Source organism: Mytilus edulis, chromosome 3 (genome assembly GCF_963676685.1).
Source record: "Mytilus edulis chromosome 3, xbMytEdul2.2, whole genome shotgun sequence".
NCBI classification, from domain to species: domain Eukaryota; kingdom Metazoa; phylum Mollusca; class Bivalvia; order Mytilida; family Mytilidae; genus Mytilus; species Mytilus edulis.
This window is the reverse complement of record NC_092346.1, coordinates 96294928-96311930: the sequence shown is the minus strand read 5'-3', so window position 1 is coordinate 96311930 and position 17003 is coordinate 96294928. Positions and strand designations below refer to the sequence as shown.

General features: G+C 30.8%; 1 protein-coding gene across 2 annotated transcripts; it reads right to left on the bottom strand.

Annotated features, from left to right (window-relative positions):
• Nucleotides 1-3967: 3967 nt before the first annotated feature.
• On the bottom strand, nt 3968-16772 carry LOC139517890 (uncharacterized). 2 transcript variants are annotated; one of them, XR_011663222.1, is made up of 4 exons: nt 10542-10613; nt 7806-7911; nt 6089-6165; nt 3968-5602 (listed from the first exon to the last, which is right to left on the bottom strand). XR_011663222.1 is itself a non-coding variant. In XM_071309381.1 (4 exons), the coding sequence occupies exons 1-4, from the start codon at nt 16729-16731 to the stop codon at nt 5427-5429; spliced, it is 426 nt and encodes a 141-aa protein (XP_071165482.1). In that variant the 5' UTR covers nt 16732-16772; the 3' UTR covers nt 3968-5426. The 2 variants fall into 2 exon arrangements, 1 of the variants encoding a protein (XP_071165482.1); XM_071309381.1 differs by lacking the exon at nt 10542-10613 and adding an exon at nt 16665-16772.
• Nucleotides 16773-17003: the final 231 nt, after the last annotated feature.

Genomic DNA, 17003 nt, shown 5'->3' with positions numbered 1-17003 from the left:
ATTGACAATACTTAACATATGTACAACTGACTAACGGAAGATGTTTACAATAATAAAATAAAACATAAAACTCACCTTCAAGTAACCTGTACGCAATCGACGCAAATGAAAGAAAGAAATCGGCGCAAGTGAAAGAAAAAATTGACGCATGTGAAATACAGGTCGGTGCAAATGCAAAATGCTGATTTGAAATTCAAAAACATAAAGTTCCTAATCAAATGACAAAATCAAATGATAAAACACATCAAATGAATGGACAACAACTGTCATATTCCTGAAACGGAACAGACATTTTCAAATGTAGGAAATGGTGGCTAATTATTCTTTTTGTAAAATAGAACAGGAAGATCATTTACATTTTCTTTACTACATTTTAGATTTGGGAATATTTTTGAAAGAAAGTACACTATCGTCTTACAAACATAAATTTTGAAATAATACATCAATAAAACACATAATATTTTGATACCAAATACTGGATCACGAGTATTACGGTTGTTAATTAATTTTAAGTTTTTGTTTTTTTTTTGCATTTGCTAGTCATACTTTTTTGCAGAGCAAAAATAGAAATTCGAAATCGATATGCACAGAAAAGTTATGAAAGAGAAGAAAAACGGTCTCTCGACATATTTTTTTCATAAACACAAAACGATGTATATGATAAACAAAATAAAATATCTTACTTTTGTAGTGTTTTATGCATTTTTAAGGGTTTCATTCTAAGTTATTTGCTGGATATTAATAAAATATATCGCTTGAATTCTTACTAGAGCTTAGACAATGAAGTATAATTCTAACAAGCAATATGAAAAATTAAGAATATGTATTTGTTGTTAAAACAATTGATTATGACAAATATGAAAAAGAAAAAAAATCTCATAAATCTAATGCGTCGAAAGCGCCTTTCTTGATTCAGCTTCATCAGCGATGTTTGAGACCAAATATTAAAAAGCCAATGATGTATAAGAACTGAACCAGTTGAAGAGTTATGTGACCAATAAAGACCTAAAGAGTAGCTTAATCAATCTACGGTCAATAAACTCATCATAGATACCATAATTTAAAATGGGGTTGCCAGATGCACGTTTCTTTTACAAACGACTCATCACCTGCACTAGAAGCACAACTATAGGCGAGTTGAAAACCTTAGTTTCTTTATACTTTCAAAATTTGTAAAGGGACAATTTAAAAAAAAATGTGTTGTAAATCAAATAATTCATTGGCACTCATACCACATCTTCCAATAGCTAAGTACCGAAGTACTGATTACTAAGTTGATGATACCTGTAACATAGTTGTATATATACCTATGTTGCACTTAATAATATATAAATGTTATAACCCTACTATCAGACAAAACCAAGATGGCAGATGACCATTTACCTAGCCTTGGTGATATACAAACAAATCGTCCCTTATTATTATTAATTAAGAAACCAGAAACATTACGATGATGTATACCTTAGAATCAAGAACATAAATTGACTTTCAATAAACTTACGATTTAGAACATTAGCATCTCAGCATGTGTCTGTATTACAGAACCTCTAGTATATACATTACCTATTATTGATCACACTGTACGATCACCAGACAATCTTATGACTCTATTTATTAATAGACTTTTTGTAGCTGTACCACAACTATCTTAGACTCACACCGATGTACACATATACATTATTTGTTCTCGTAAATTATTTACATTTAGTTCTAATAAAATATATCATTGAAACCTTTGTGTTCATAAACCATATTACGTTACGACGTCGCGAAAATAACACAATACGTAAGCGACGTTAGTATCTCGTCTATCACTGTAGCGTATATTTCTTTAAAATATTTGCCACTTTGTTTTATTTTATAAGTAATATGTTTTAGTCTCAAATTATTGATAATATTCTTTGTCTTGTTGTACAATAAACTATATGTAATTCAGCATGTAGTTTTATCTTACAATTTGTAATGAAAAAAAAGAGACATTAGGTATGCGTAGCAAGACAAAATAACATAAGATAAAAAAAAAGATAAGTTATCGTCTTAAAATTTATCAATAAATATCTATTTCAATAAATATCAACATCCAAGATTTTAAACAGGTTGATAAATCTGACAGAAACAAAAACAAAAATAGGTTACAAAACGAAACAGACCTGAAATGGGTAATTGAAAAACATATTATATATTGTGTATGAACAAAGGTGATTCGTAATGGCAACAGTTCTTTTTCTATAAGTGGCACCAATTACGATCCTCATTTAAAGTAAAAATAGTAAAGGTCGCGCGACATAAGCCTTAATTGCGTCATAATTGTGGAAAGGGAACGGGATTGCGGTAGCAAGTGGAATTTATGCGTTGTCATCTGTATTATAGATTTGCCAATACTGTAACCATTCTTTGTCCCTTATAAATTTTTGAAATATACACCTTGGTTCATTAGCATCCTTGTAAATAGTAACCCTCTTAATCTACAAGGAAATAATGGTAAGACACGCTTACCCTAGAATATCGTATTACCTATGTTAGGAACCTGATGTTCAGTGGTTGTCGTTAGTTGTTCATAAATGTTCCTCGTTTCTTGTTTTCTATACATATATATATATATAGACCGTTGGTTTTCCTGTTGTTGGGTCCTTTATAGCTTGCTATTCGGTGTGAATCAAGGCTCCGTGTTGAAGACCGTGCTTTGATCTTCAATGGTTTACTTTTACAAATTATTAAAAAAAAATTATATAATTATTTTTTTTTCATGAGTTTACAGTTGTCAACATATATTTATTTTGTGGCACAATAATCAAGCAAGTGAAATAAATAAGCATAATAAGCATTCTATGAACTAACACTTAGAAGAACTATGGATTAAGTATAGTTATAACAATTTCATTAATATAGTAATAATAGTAAAAGTAGTGCAAGAAATATATGAACATGCATATGGTATGGTATCACAGTAAATACAAATAATTTCAAATAACCATGTACACAAATGTATATACATTTACCTCATTCATATTTTAATTAATGACCCTATCCAAGGGGTTCCAGTACAAGTTGTGTTCTTTCACACTTAAATATTTTGAAGAAATATGTTTCCCTACAATCAAGTTTTCTTTTATGTAATTTAAAGACTTTTTATATTAGGTTTTATATCTTGCTTCTTACATCTGTAAATGAAGTATTTTGTCAGGAAGATAACTTTATTTTTAATAAAGTTCAGCTTATAATTTTCATAAAGGCAAAAAATGACAATTTTCAAATTAAGTGGAACTTCGATAAGAACCTTATCGAAAATCCAAGCATTTAGATTGTGCCAAATGTCGGCTACAATATGACAACCCCAAAGTAAATGCTCTAAATGCTCTTTTTAGAAAAATGTACACAAATTACAATTAGCAAGTTTCATTTTAAAAAGTAGAGCATTTGTCCCTAAAATATAATTTAAACCAACTTTATCAAGAATACCTTCCCATTTTTTTTGCTTCAAAATCTATAGGTAAAGTTCCTTGATTTAAAATAGTATACATGTCTTTTAAGCCCTTTTCGGACTTCAAAAAAATGTTAATTTTAAAAGGTATAATAGCCTGATGGTTTTTTTTCTCTTTCAGTGTTGATTCCAATGTCATGTAACCACTTTTTAGTGCTAGTATAAGTCCATAAAATTGTAGAAACGATTACAAATTATGACATGGATAGAGAGTCGTCTCATTGGCACTCATACCACATCCTCTTATTTCTGAATATATTTCCTTGTTTTTTCATCAGTTGTGAAGAATAAAAATTGCGATAGAAAGCTAGTTCTGTTTTCTTAAAGTCGTAAGACTTACACCCGCAGGTTTTCTGTATATCATACTACTAGAAAAATCCTGGTAAAAGTTCAAACTCAAAACTGCCGCATAAATATAAACATGCTATAGTTGTTGATAACATATCTTTGATTAGAAATATACATAATACTAATAAAAAACAAAAGCATGTTAGATTAAGATTTAATAAACATAAGATATAACAATGGATAGAAAATAGAAAACGAGAGAAGGCAAAATATTAAAAAAGGTATTACAAATGGAAAATCTTATATATGAAATATAGATTCAATAAAAAATAAGTTAATGAAAAAACATGCATACAGATAGAGGTATTAAACTCAAAGTTAAATAGCAGTATTTTTTACTCCATCCTTTTAATAGAGTTCAATAGATAATTGAAAACCAGTGAAGACAAAAATGCAGTCCAAATTCGAATGTAATGTAAATTTAAAAGACATAACTAGACTATTAAACAAACGGCTCATAGTTTTTACATATCTGCAAAAAATATCGCTTTCCATTAAAAACTGTGTGTGATCATTGAGACAAACAACTGTTACATTAAAATGATATTTAAAAATTTTCAAATAAAAGAACAAAATCTCATATTCTACCACGGTGAAAAAATATTGAGCAATCGATTTCAAGTCCTTCAATAAAACAAAATACTGTATTTGGGCATCTTTGCACCAATCTTTTAGTGATGACCTACTAACTAACTGTATGACATTTTTACTGGAAAAAACAAAACTTTATTCATGGCAAGTATTTCTTTATTTGAAACACATTTGTGTGCCAATTTAGAGAGAACATAATGAGTTATCATGAGACATGCCCCAAAATGTCGAATTAAAACGATTAAAACCAGTTGACCACAAATGTGATGAGCTTGACACATCGAAATGATGTACATAAAGATCTATAAAGACAAATGTCATAACTTTTCGTTTTCGTTAAGATTATAGTTGTCTCTTAACCGGATACTTCACAACTACTTTTAGTCCTACTGAGATATGATATCATAAGATGAGTAAGCACGCATATTGGTTTACCATAATTCAGTTGACATCATCTACGTTTGAATTAAAATCTTCTATCTAATAACATTAAACTATTCTAATTGAACTGTACCAGGTGCGTATTTCAATTCGTATAATTCATTCATATCCAGGGCGATTGCTTTGAACATCTTGATTGATTTCCTTATCATTGAAAATAGAATTGCCTAATATAAGCATTAAACGTAACTTCCACGGGCATAATTAAAACCTCAAATGAAAAGGCCCCTATCAAAATACTCCTCGCAAATCGATTCGTTTAAAAAAAAACTCGTTTGTTTTTACTTGCCTGCAATGTGTGCATAGAAATCGTGGTTAGCAAGTCAGTGGTTCCAATTATTGCGTCGGCAGCTAACACTCGACGATAAGTCATTATTATTACAGCTAAAAGTACCTCTAAAACAGTAAAGATATTTTAAATACATTGAATTCTTAGAAATATATACAGTATTTAGAATTTAGGTATTGAGTTTGAATAGTATTAGATTTAACAGCATCAAACTTTGTTCCACTGAAAGCTTTTCTTTAGTTGAAATAGAATGCAAAAATTTTGTCATGCCGTAATTTAGTATTTTGGAGCCGGGTACGCCGGAGGGTAACCTGGTTGTTGTTGATTTGGTTCTCCCGGGTATCCAGATTGCGGATATGTTTGTCCAGCTTGTGGATATGTTTGACCAGATTGTGCTGTAACTACATGTGCGCCACCCTGTGTTTGTAAAACTGTTCCGGCGTTGTTACGACCTGTGAAAGAAATATCTCAAATAAGTTTCTATCTTACTTGTTATTTCCTACACCAATGCAATATTTATATATCACATCAAAGTGTGTAAAAATAAAAATCTGGCAACTTTAAACTATTATACATCAATTGTTTTGTTACTTTAAAAAATATTATGATCACATCGAACTCAGAATAACAAAGTTGACACAACATTTATTTATGAGGTGATATTAAAACAAATGTATTATTTGAGGGTGTTCTTTGTACATTAGTTTTCTTGTTTCTATGTGAACAGTAAATTCTTAATATTTTTAAGATACTGTAAATATAGAAACAAAATTATACAAAAACTTTTACATCCACTCTTCAGACTTGTTATGATTTGATTGGCTAATATAACGATAAAGTATCTCTACTTGTATAATAAATTTGTTATAAATCTGAGGAAAAAAACTCACTATTGGAAAATGTTATATTAAAAATGATACCAAGAGTTGTTTACTTACGTCTTACACAGGCACAAATCACTCCAATAAATATTGCTACGCCAACCAGGCAACCAATCACAATTCCAACAATAAGTCTGATAAAAAGTAAAGAAATAACTTCATTATAATACGTCATTCTGATTGGCTAACAGCACATCACGTGTTAATCCTTAAGCAAATGCATTACACAATAATATTTATCATTCATTATAACGCGTGGTCCCGCAATAAAGTGCACAGGTGAATTAAATAAAAATTTGATAAAATTCGTGTTTTCATGATCCTAGCTAAAACAAAATGTAATGATAAGTATTGAATGCTTCTTGTTGTAACTTCATAGGGTTGTGAAAGCGTTTATCGTGTGCACATTTTTACAAAATGTACTTCAGCCAACGCTTTTACACCCCAATGAAGTTACAAATAGAAGCATTCAATTCTTAAATCAACAACAGAACAGATACAGATACCAGGCATGGTAATGCAAATTTGTAATTATAATGCATGGTAATGCATTACATTTTCTAAGTAATTGCATGTAGTGTGTAACGCAGCAATTTTTGCATTACATGTATAAATTGTAATTTAATGCATTACTTGAGAAAAAAGTTACATTACTTGGCATTACTATTTTCTCATACTGCACATCTTTTTCAGATTGTTCCAGATATTTAGCTAAAGCAGAATTTAAGATTTCTTGATTTTTTACGAAAATAATCATTTGGATATTTATTTATTTTTTCGAAAAACATTAATGAAAAAGTGTTTTAATGTTGACATATAATAAATGAAAATCTTTTAATGATTAAACAGAATTAATTACCAACAAAAAAACATAAATAAACTTATTCGTATCAGTCGATATCATAAGTACTGTTATAAGTCTCCGATCAGACGACATGATAAGAAAAAAAGGTTTACGAGCCCAAAATCTAGAAATGTGTATGTCCTGAACAAACATATCCATTTTGATGAATCAAGATTTACTCACCAAATGCTGAGACATATTGATGTCCCCGAACAGATCTGTCAATCAATAATTTTGATAATTCAAAAAATAACTTATCCTTTAGAATCCCTACACAGACATTTGAATTGACTACACCAATAATTGGACTGTCCCAGAACAGACATATCCATTTTGATAGAACAAATCAAATATTGAGACATGCTCATCCTTGTACGTATACGTATCACTCTTGATAGCACAAGATATACTCACCAAAACTGAGACATGTCGGTGTCCCTATACAGATGTATCAATCTTGATATTATAAGATTAACTCACCCAGCACTGAGATATTTTGATGTCCCCGTATCAATATTGACAAATCAAATATTACTCACCTAGTACTGAGACATGCTTATCCTTGTGCGTATAAATACCAATCTTGATAGTACAGGCTTAACTCAACCAGTACAGAAACTTGTTTTCCCCACACAGATGTATCAAATTTCACAGTAGAGATTTTACTCACCCAGTACTGAGACATATGTATCATTTTGTGTATCCACATCCATCTTGAGAGTACAATATTTACTCATCAATACTGAGTCGTGGGGATGTCCCTGTACAGACAAAATCACCTTGACAGTACACATTTTACACATCTATTACTGAGCCACTGAGAAATGTTTATCCTAAACGTCTCCATCTTGAAAGTACAAGCTTTACTCACACAGTACTGAGATGTCGTAGTATAGAAATATCTTTCTTGGTAATATAAGATTAACTCACCCAGTACTAAGACATGTTGATGTCCCTGTACAGACATAGCCATCAGGACAGCACCATAAAGTTCCACTGCAGTGATGGTACCCAGAATAACACAAATCCCCATACCCTGAAAATATAGGAGGTAGTTTAAATACAAAATAACTTTTACGGTACATTGTTACAGAATCTTTCATAACAACTTTATTGTTTAGCTTGCATTGTTGAAAATTTACTATGATGGGGTTTTTTCCAAAAAAAACGTAATCCATATGGAATATGGAATAACAACAAGTCAAAATGGTGTTCAAGTCACGTCCTAAGGAAGTTTCGCGCTTTTCAACTAGTTATTTCCAAACAAAACTTCCAGTGCATAGAAGGTAACGTTCACTTCTTACAACAAAGCGCCATGAAACGAATGTCGAGCAGATTTATATATGTTTAGGGGATTATCAATAACCTATACAATAAATTAGGAAGTTTTACCAACTAAACAAAATAACAAAAACACGACAAACAAAAACAACAAAGTACATCTAACTGGAAACCTACTACTATATCAAAATCTGTCAACTAAAAACACAAAAGTTTGACAGCGCTCTAACATATCACCACTTCGAAAGAGGGGTAACAGATTAACCCATACTAGATAAGGGCGTCCATAACATCAGGTGCCTGATATCATCCATGGAAAAATCTTAAAAGTGAACAAGACATATCTCTATCCCATCTTGTCACTAATTTTTCAAAGATTCCTAAACATTGGATAGGTCCCAGATGATTGGGCGTCATACAAGTATATTTCCAAAATTCAAAAAAGACGACAAACACGATCACATAAACTATTGCGGTAACTATAAAACGTCGGAAAAAATAAAATTCTATGTAACTTCAGACAAGGTTTTTGATCACCTCACTGAGGCGTGGCATATTTAGGGAACCAATAATATGGTTGATAATATTATCTTGACTTGAGTGGGCTCCCTGTTAGGCATTCAGAGGTCAGTGTGCCCTCTTACGTAATTTTCTGGATCCACCACTGAAACAGTTCCTGTGAAATTCAGTAAATATCATTTATTCATGACCCTTTGATGTGCGCTAATTGATACTTTAGTCTTAGATACATATTTGCTTTTGTCTTTGGGCTAGCTGTCAGTAAATGCGAGTACTATCAGACCTGTACCTTTTTTTTCAGGATGTATAAATACCCTGTCACGTCCTGTCTGTGATTTTTTTATTCGATTAGTAACGCCATATCAAACATTTTTATAGTTTGTTCATATGTTGTACTGTTGCACCGCTGTCACAGGTTAGGGGAAGGAGTGTGTGTGGGGGGGGGGGGGGTAGGGGTGTGTGCAAGTTCATGAACCTGTTATCAAGTGGTTGTCTTTTCTTGCTGTATATACTATTTTCGTTCATTTTTTTTTTTACATAAATCAGGCCGTTAGTTTTCTTGTTTTTCTTGTTTTACATTTGTCATTTCGTGATCTTTTATAGCTGACTATGCACAATGGGCTTTGCTCATTAGTGGAACGCTGAATGGGAACCTATAGTTATTAATCTTTATGTCATTTGGTCTTTGGTGTAGAGTTATCTTATTTCAATTATACCTCATCTTCCTACTTATATATTTAGTTTATTTGCAAAGCTTTTAAACCCTTTAAAGTTATATAAAAAAAAAACTTCCGCATTTACAAAATGATAAAATCTTCAATCAAAATCGTTCCGCGTTCCCGAATCACGCAGATGCTGAAAGTATGTAAAAATAAATAGTCATAATAATGAATTTAAATATAAATGAAGTTAATTTGGAGATTCGGCTATGCGGCGTTTCGAGCCTACAATAAGTAAAATTAAAGGTTGAATAAAAATAAGTCAATTGCATGTAAAACTTTACTGTACATAACATCAGTCGTCCGTTTGCTGGTATTCAAAGGAAATATATCTGTGTAATTGAACACTATATGATTGAAACATTGTCTTTTTAGTAGATTCGCAAATATTTTATTTAATACATTATTTTTTTCGGATTGCACTGTTTAAATGGGTAGTTTCTAAACAATGTGTTTTGTGACTGAATTGTTATAATGAGATGTATTCTTATTATGTCTGTAAGACATGTCCGACTTATGATTGGAGATGAAATGAATTTCTTTGCTATTTAGGAATGATAAAAGAAGAGTCTGCATCGCTGTCTAACATTCTAATGACGACTCATATTTTTCACGTAAAAAGCAAAACACAAAAAGTAAATGAGCTTTTATAACTATTATTCCCTAAAGGATAAAATACTTAGATGTAAACAAAGACTATAAACTTAGATGGAGTTTCTAACTGGAAACAGGAACACTAATCTAATTATTGACATTCAATGTATAACAAGATGGTTTAAAAGAGAACATTTTTGTTAAGAGCCTACAACAGAGCTTGAGTTAGAAAGCAGTGGCTTATTCAATTTTTTACCTTTAACTTTTAGAATGTTTATGTGTATGAATTCATACCGTAAGTAATTTTAAAAAGGTAGCAAAATTTTAAAAAAAATGGAAATAAACATTTTATAAATTTCGTTCGTCCAAAGCGCATTTCTGGATTTACCTTCCACAGCAACACATACCTAAAACATATTTTAACTGAAACAGCCCTGTGATTTCAAAATGTGTGGATGTTTGATTTAACGAGTAAAGCTAACTACGCAGAAGATCGACACCACCAAATTGAAGTTTAACGAAAAGGGGATATTATATTATTATTAATATTTACCTGTAATTTTCACAATAGCCTGAAGTAAAATTGTTGTAACAACACTGATGCACAATATATATTTGGGCAGAATCAATTTGCGCCAATTGCAGTTTTGAAAAGGTATTAATTGCGCCACTCTCTTTTATTTTGATGGTATTATTTGCGCCAATAAATGAAATGAAATTGCGCCACATTTATCTGTTAATTTTTTTTACCTATATCATACCTGTACATGTTTTACCTATATCAAGACAAGACAAATACTATATTAAAGTCTCGCCATTTGTTACATATAAAATATACAGCTTTTTAAACACACAAGTTAACAACAAGGGCCACTCTATAAAGAGTTTTGAGAGACTATAAAACATTTTTTTCTTAAAATTATAATGCAAATACAAGTCAACTATCACGAGTATAAAATACATTTTCGCTTTAATAAAATTTCATAGCAGATTTTGGCAGTATTGAATACCATATTTTCATTTGTAAAAAGAAATGTATTTTTTTTCATTATCAAAGTCCAGAAATTAGAACGTCAAATTTTGAGAACTGCGTGTAAAAGAAAAGCAACCAATGTGTTGTCAGAGCGACCTTCAAAAATAATAAATTCAGAGATCTTCAAAATTGAAGAAGAAAATTTAGAAAAGAAAGATTTAAAATATGTGTGTCAGTCTATGTATATAGAGAGAAGAAAACTGCGTCCGGCTTAATCTAACAATCGAGCAAAATTTCACAGAGTATTGGATGATATTGGTGTTGTTACAAACAAAGATGATGACTTTGTATTGTGTAACGATCCAACAAGCGGTATAATTTTATTAGGATGCGAAGCTAATTTGAAATTTCAGTGTACAATGTCAGAGGAATTGTTTGCTGTTGGTACCTGGTCAGTCATTTAGTTGTTATATATAAATAAAAATATTTAAAATTGGCGCAATTAGATGATTATTTTATTGGCGCAAATGATACCTATAGTTTTGAAAATTAGGTGGCGCAAAAGAGGTATTGGCGCAATTAAGTTGTGGCGCAAATGAGTTACTTTTTGGCGCAAAAAGATATCGCCCATATATTTCATTTTGATTTTTGTTAATAGTCAACAGTGCGCCTTATATTTTAAAATGGTCTCCGAATCTCGAAACATATCGGAAAGCAGCACCACGTGATGTTTATCTTATTCACGCTATGTAGACACAGTGGGTTTAATTGAAGTCGGGACAAATGCGCTGCTACTTGTAATGTATTGAAATTGTTTATCTTAGGTCATTACAGAACTTAATTACTTTAACAGATGCAGACCGTTATAAAATGAAAAACACTTCCTTCTTGAATGTGAACTTTATAGTGACTTACGGTATAATTTATTTTCCGAATGCTCCAAATATATTGATCACTTTAGCAATCTTGATATGGACGATAAATTTATACAAATCATGAACTGTTCAAGTATCCAACACTATTTGTGTAAAATGTTACATAAGTTTTTTATTCGAAGAAAATTATTTTCATAACAAATTTATTTTAATCAGAATTTACAACTGTTCTTAAATAACGTAAATGTTTTTACCAGTAAAAATTTTAATACAGGCAATAATTTTTAAGCTTTATATTACATTGTTTACGTCAATTTTAATCATAGTCAAGAAATTATTATATATTCAGATTTTTAATTTGTTTTTAAAAACTTTGATATAAGAAAATTTTACAAGTATAAGAACTACGATATAGGAAAATTTTATAAGTATAAGAAACAATTTTAATGAGTAATGTTTAGTTGTTTTAACTATTGATCAGTAATTGTATAAAGTTTTATAATGTTAGTGTCTCATAAGTCAGTATTTATGGCTGGATATTGATTGTTTTATGTGTAAATATTATAATTGTTGTATATGTTTTATGGCAATCAATATGTGACACTTTAATAAACAAAATTTATATATATATATATAATCGAGTCTTATCATGTGTGTAACTTGTATTAGTTGATCAGTTGTATTAAAACCATGAAACTCTGCAGACGACTTTATTACCTCTCTAGCAATTAGTAGCTATTTTATAGAGAATTCAGATTTTGAAAACAATTTCGAATGTCAAACAAAGATAGATAGTAGTTCAGATGATGAATATGTTTTCGGACTACAGGCAGAATCGCTAAAAGGAACCGTGAATTCTATCAAACGTGAACAACCAAGAATTTGTGTCAAAATCAATGAATCGGACATCAACGTTCTTAACGACACTGGATCAAGTATCAATGTAATTGATGAGGATACCTACAACAGGATGAAGAGAAAACCAAAATTGATAGCTACAAAGACCAAAGTTTTCGCTTATGGATCTCATCAAAACTTAGAATTCGTGGGAAAGTTTGACACTGTAATTGAAACGAGAAATAAGCTAACACGTGCAACTGTTTATGTTTCTAAAGGGACAAGCGGTAATTTACTGTGTTATGATACGTCATTAGAACTACAGATAATCCCGCAAATATCGAGGCTCTCAACAGGGAACAAACACGAACAATTGTGTGAACAATATAAAGATATATTTCATGGACTGGGCAAACTTAAAGAAACGCAAGTGAAAATTCATGTTGACAAAACCGTAAAACCTATAGTCCAGCCACATAGAAGGATACCGTTTCATATAAGGAAGCAGGTAGAAACCGAACTTGAAAGGCTAGAGCGGTTAGACATTATAGAAAGGGGACATGGACCAACTCCCTGGGTATCGCCTATAGTTGTAGCACCCAAACCTAAAAGTCCAGGTGAAATAAGAATATGCGTAGATATGAGACTACCAAATCAGGCAATACAACGAGAGAGACACATAACTCCAACTATAGATGATCTAACAGTTGACCTTAATGGAGCAAAGGTATTTTCCAAAATGGACCTTTTAAACGGGTACCATCAGTTAGAACTTACACAAGAGTCACGAAATATTACTACTTTCACAACACATGTTGGACTAAGAAGATACAAACGTCTAAGCTTTGGAGTCACGTCTGCTGCTGAAATATTCCAGAATACGCTGAGTACAGCATTAGAAGGTCTTAACGGGGTGAGAAATATCTCCGATGACATAATTGTGTTTGGAGCATCTCAAGACGAACATGATACACGACTGACAGCCTTATTTCAACGTATAAACGAAAAAGGTTTAACACTTAACAAAAAGAAATGCGAATTTAATAAAGACAGCTTGGAATTTTATGGACATATATTCAGTTCAAAAGGAATATCAGCAGATCCGAGAAAAGTTAGATTTAATTTTTTTCTCAATTTTAGGTATGGAGGCTAGGGGAAAATGACAGAATTGTTTAATACCATGCTCAAACGTAGCTTCAATAAAGCTACAGGTTGTGAAAATTTGACATATTTGTGATCAGTATGCATGGAAAAAGCATTATGAGAATAGAAAGAAAATAATATGAAACAGTTTAAAAAAATATCTTTTTGTTACATGGTTACAGAAATAAAACTGAGTCGCCGAACTTGCTACATACCAAGATCGAGAAATGTTCTTTACTTTCAACTATTGAATTACATTATCTGATATATGCGACTCATAATGCTAAGTCGTTATCATACGATAAGATAAAATCACGCAAATTTCAACATTAAAATTAAAATTAAAATGCTTATTTCAATAAAAATCTTGACCGATAATTTGGTTTTATATTACAAACGACTCAACTTTTACTGCACCTTGAAAACCTCAGTTTTCTGATAATTAAATAATTTGTAAACGGACAGTGTTAAAAGTTTGTTATAAGATTAATCATGTCAGTACTTAGTGTCAGTACCAAAATACTGGTTTCTAAGCTGATGATACCCTCTGCGACTGTTTGTCCTTCAACAGTGATATCGACACAGTGTTGCAAAATATAAGAACACTTTATATCATGTTTCCGAAGCATTTTTATTTACTTTCATTAAAAGAACACTCAAAGCCGAATATTTGAAGGCAAAATGTATAAGAACGCAAAAATTGAAAGACCTATTTAGACCAATACGGACCCAAAACAATTTGCCAAATCCATTCAATTAAACCTATGTCTTAATGAGCAGAAACATGTATTCAGATATACCCCTAACTTAGCACTTTATGGAGATATGGGATGGAAACCATGTATTGTTAACAATGGTATTTAGGACATGGTCACGAGTTAATTTATAAGATGTCTAATTGTCAATCTAATTAAAAACCGATATCTCATCGCTCCTGTTTCTGATATGTCGCGTGGGAGATCTTAAGTATTCGTCCAGTTCAGCTTTAAACAGATTGAATACATTAGTAGATTTATTTCTCTGATCGGATACATAGTATGATTTGTAGATAGCAAATCCTATAAGTGTCAGAATTATATTGAATCCGATATACTCATTATCTGTTATTTTGTAGCCTATTACAATGTCTTTTAAGTTAATGTTTTTGTTAAAATTCATTTGAGATAAGATTTTATTAATGATTTCCCAAAATTCTTTTAGAAATTTACATTCGATAAAAAAGTGTTGATACGTGTCTTTGAGTTGACAAAGTTGACAAAACGGACTAGTTACGATTTTCCATTTATAGAGATTATCTCTATTCGGTAAAATGCAAGTTATTAGTTTCCACCTAAACATTTTAAGTTTATTAAGTTTTAAATGTTGGTGTATAAACTTAAACATATATTTGGTAAAGTCATAATTTATTTCTAATTCATTTTTCCATTTATTTATGCCAATGTTTGGAGAAATTTTTTTTTGAACGAGCAATTGATACACGTTTTTGTTGCTTAAATTTTCAATTTTAATGTTTTCTTTGTTTATATTGATAAATAATCTGTTAAAATTTACTTTTGATTTGATGGATTCTTCTGTAGCTAAAATTTTTAGCCATGAGGTTGGAATTGAGTTTTTTACTTTTGAAATTTCTGCTATCCAATTTTTAGTGTTTCGCAGTTTTCTAAATATTTTATCTTGGGCAATTTTTCCATTATCGTCAATAATATCGTTAATGTAAATAAAATCACTGTGTATCCAGTTATGCATAATAAGCGGCTTGTTTTGAAATTTTATAAATTTATTACCCCAGATAACTTGCTTTCTTATTTCGACAAAGTTTTTCAATTCTGTGATGTTCGTTTCATGAAATAAAATCCAACTTTTTATTATTTCTAAGTAAAATTCTGGAATGTCCTTAGTTATGTTATCTAGTTTTTTTAAAGTTTGGTTATTTAAATTCATTCTAAAAATGAGGAAATTAGAACCTAATTTACTTAAAAATAGTTTTGGTATCAATGTCCAATTTTCTTGTTTTGCCTGTAGCAATCTAGAGACCCATCTTATTTGAAGAGAGGAGAAATAGCTTTTTATGTCGGTCATTTTAAGCCCTCCCTGGTTATAATCTGCTACCAAAGTATGTCTTTTAACTTTGTCTTTCTTATTGTTCCATATAAAACCAAAAATTTCTCTTTCTATATCAACTATTTTTGAGTTACTTAAAGCTGTAACATTTGCTAAAAAAGTAAATTGTGGTATAATGAGAGTTTTAACTATTAGAATTTTGCCTAAAATGGTTAAGTTTCTTTTTTTCCACGATGTTATCAGGTTTCGACTCTTTTCAAATCTTGTATCCCAATTTAATTTTTCACAATCTTTTTTATTAATGCCGAAATATATACCTAGCACTTTTAGTTTCTTAATTGGTTTATAGTACAGCCCCAGTTTCCTTTCAAGATAAATCCCTTAGATATAAACAAATACAAACATTGACGACGTTTCTGACCGCACATGAAAATTAAACAGTATTTGAAAAGGGAAAAGGTACAATTGGTACAAACATGAATAATAATTTGACGATGTGCATGCTGCACACTTGCAAAGAGGATATATCACGGAGAAGACATGATTTCAAGTTTGTTCAAAAGCTGAAGTTCGGTAAAAAAAAAAAAGCCAACCGTCAAGTAGAACGTAAATTTTCCTTCTTGATACAACAATAATAATAAGAAATCTGAAATATTTTCCAGGGGTATCTATTTCTCTTTTTAATTGATAAGCTTAGTTGTTTCAGAAGATATATGTTTAAAAACATGTCACACCGACCCTATTTCGGAGCTCAAAAAGGAAACAGACTGTAAGTATCCATATTTACCTGTTATTTTCACAATAGCTTGAAGTAAAACCGTTGAAATAATGCTGATGCACAATATATATTTCATTTTGATTTGTATCAACTGTTCACATACACCTTAAAAATCGATCGTCATATATTTTTGCAAGGTGTCCTAAGAATTTCAAAATATCAGAAAGCAATATCACGTGGTGTTGATAAGACGCACGCTTAGTTGACACACATATTTGACCCGTGGTCGAACTGCTGCCAAAACTAAACTTTTCGAATTTTATCTTTGTAAAGGTATATATGTATAGGAAAAAAGCAAACAATAACAGATTTTCTTAACTTTGAGATTAAAAAACAAATAAATGTAAC

What these genes read in the sequence shown, in the direction of transcription:
- LOC139517890 (XM_071309381.1), bottom strand. Translation starts at nt 16,731, where the DNA reads ATGAAATATATATTGTGCATCAGCATTATTTCAACGGTTTTACTTCAA. An exon ending in AGCTATTGTGAAAATAACAG is followed by an intron (nt 7,912 to 16,664) that starts GTAAATATGGAT and finishes CTATATTTTCAG; the next exon opens with GGTATGGGGATTTGTGTTAT. An exon ending in TCAACATGTCTTAGTACTGG is followed by an intron (nt 6,166 to 7,805) that starts GTGAGTTAATCT and finishes ACTTTTTATCAG; the next exon opens with ACTTATTGTTGGAATTGTGA.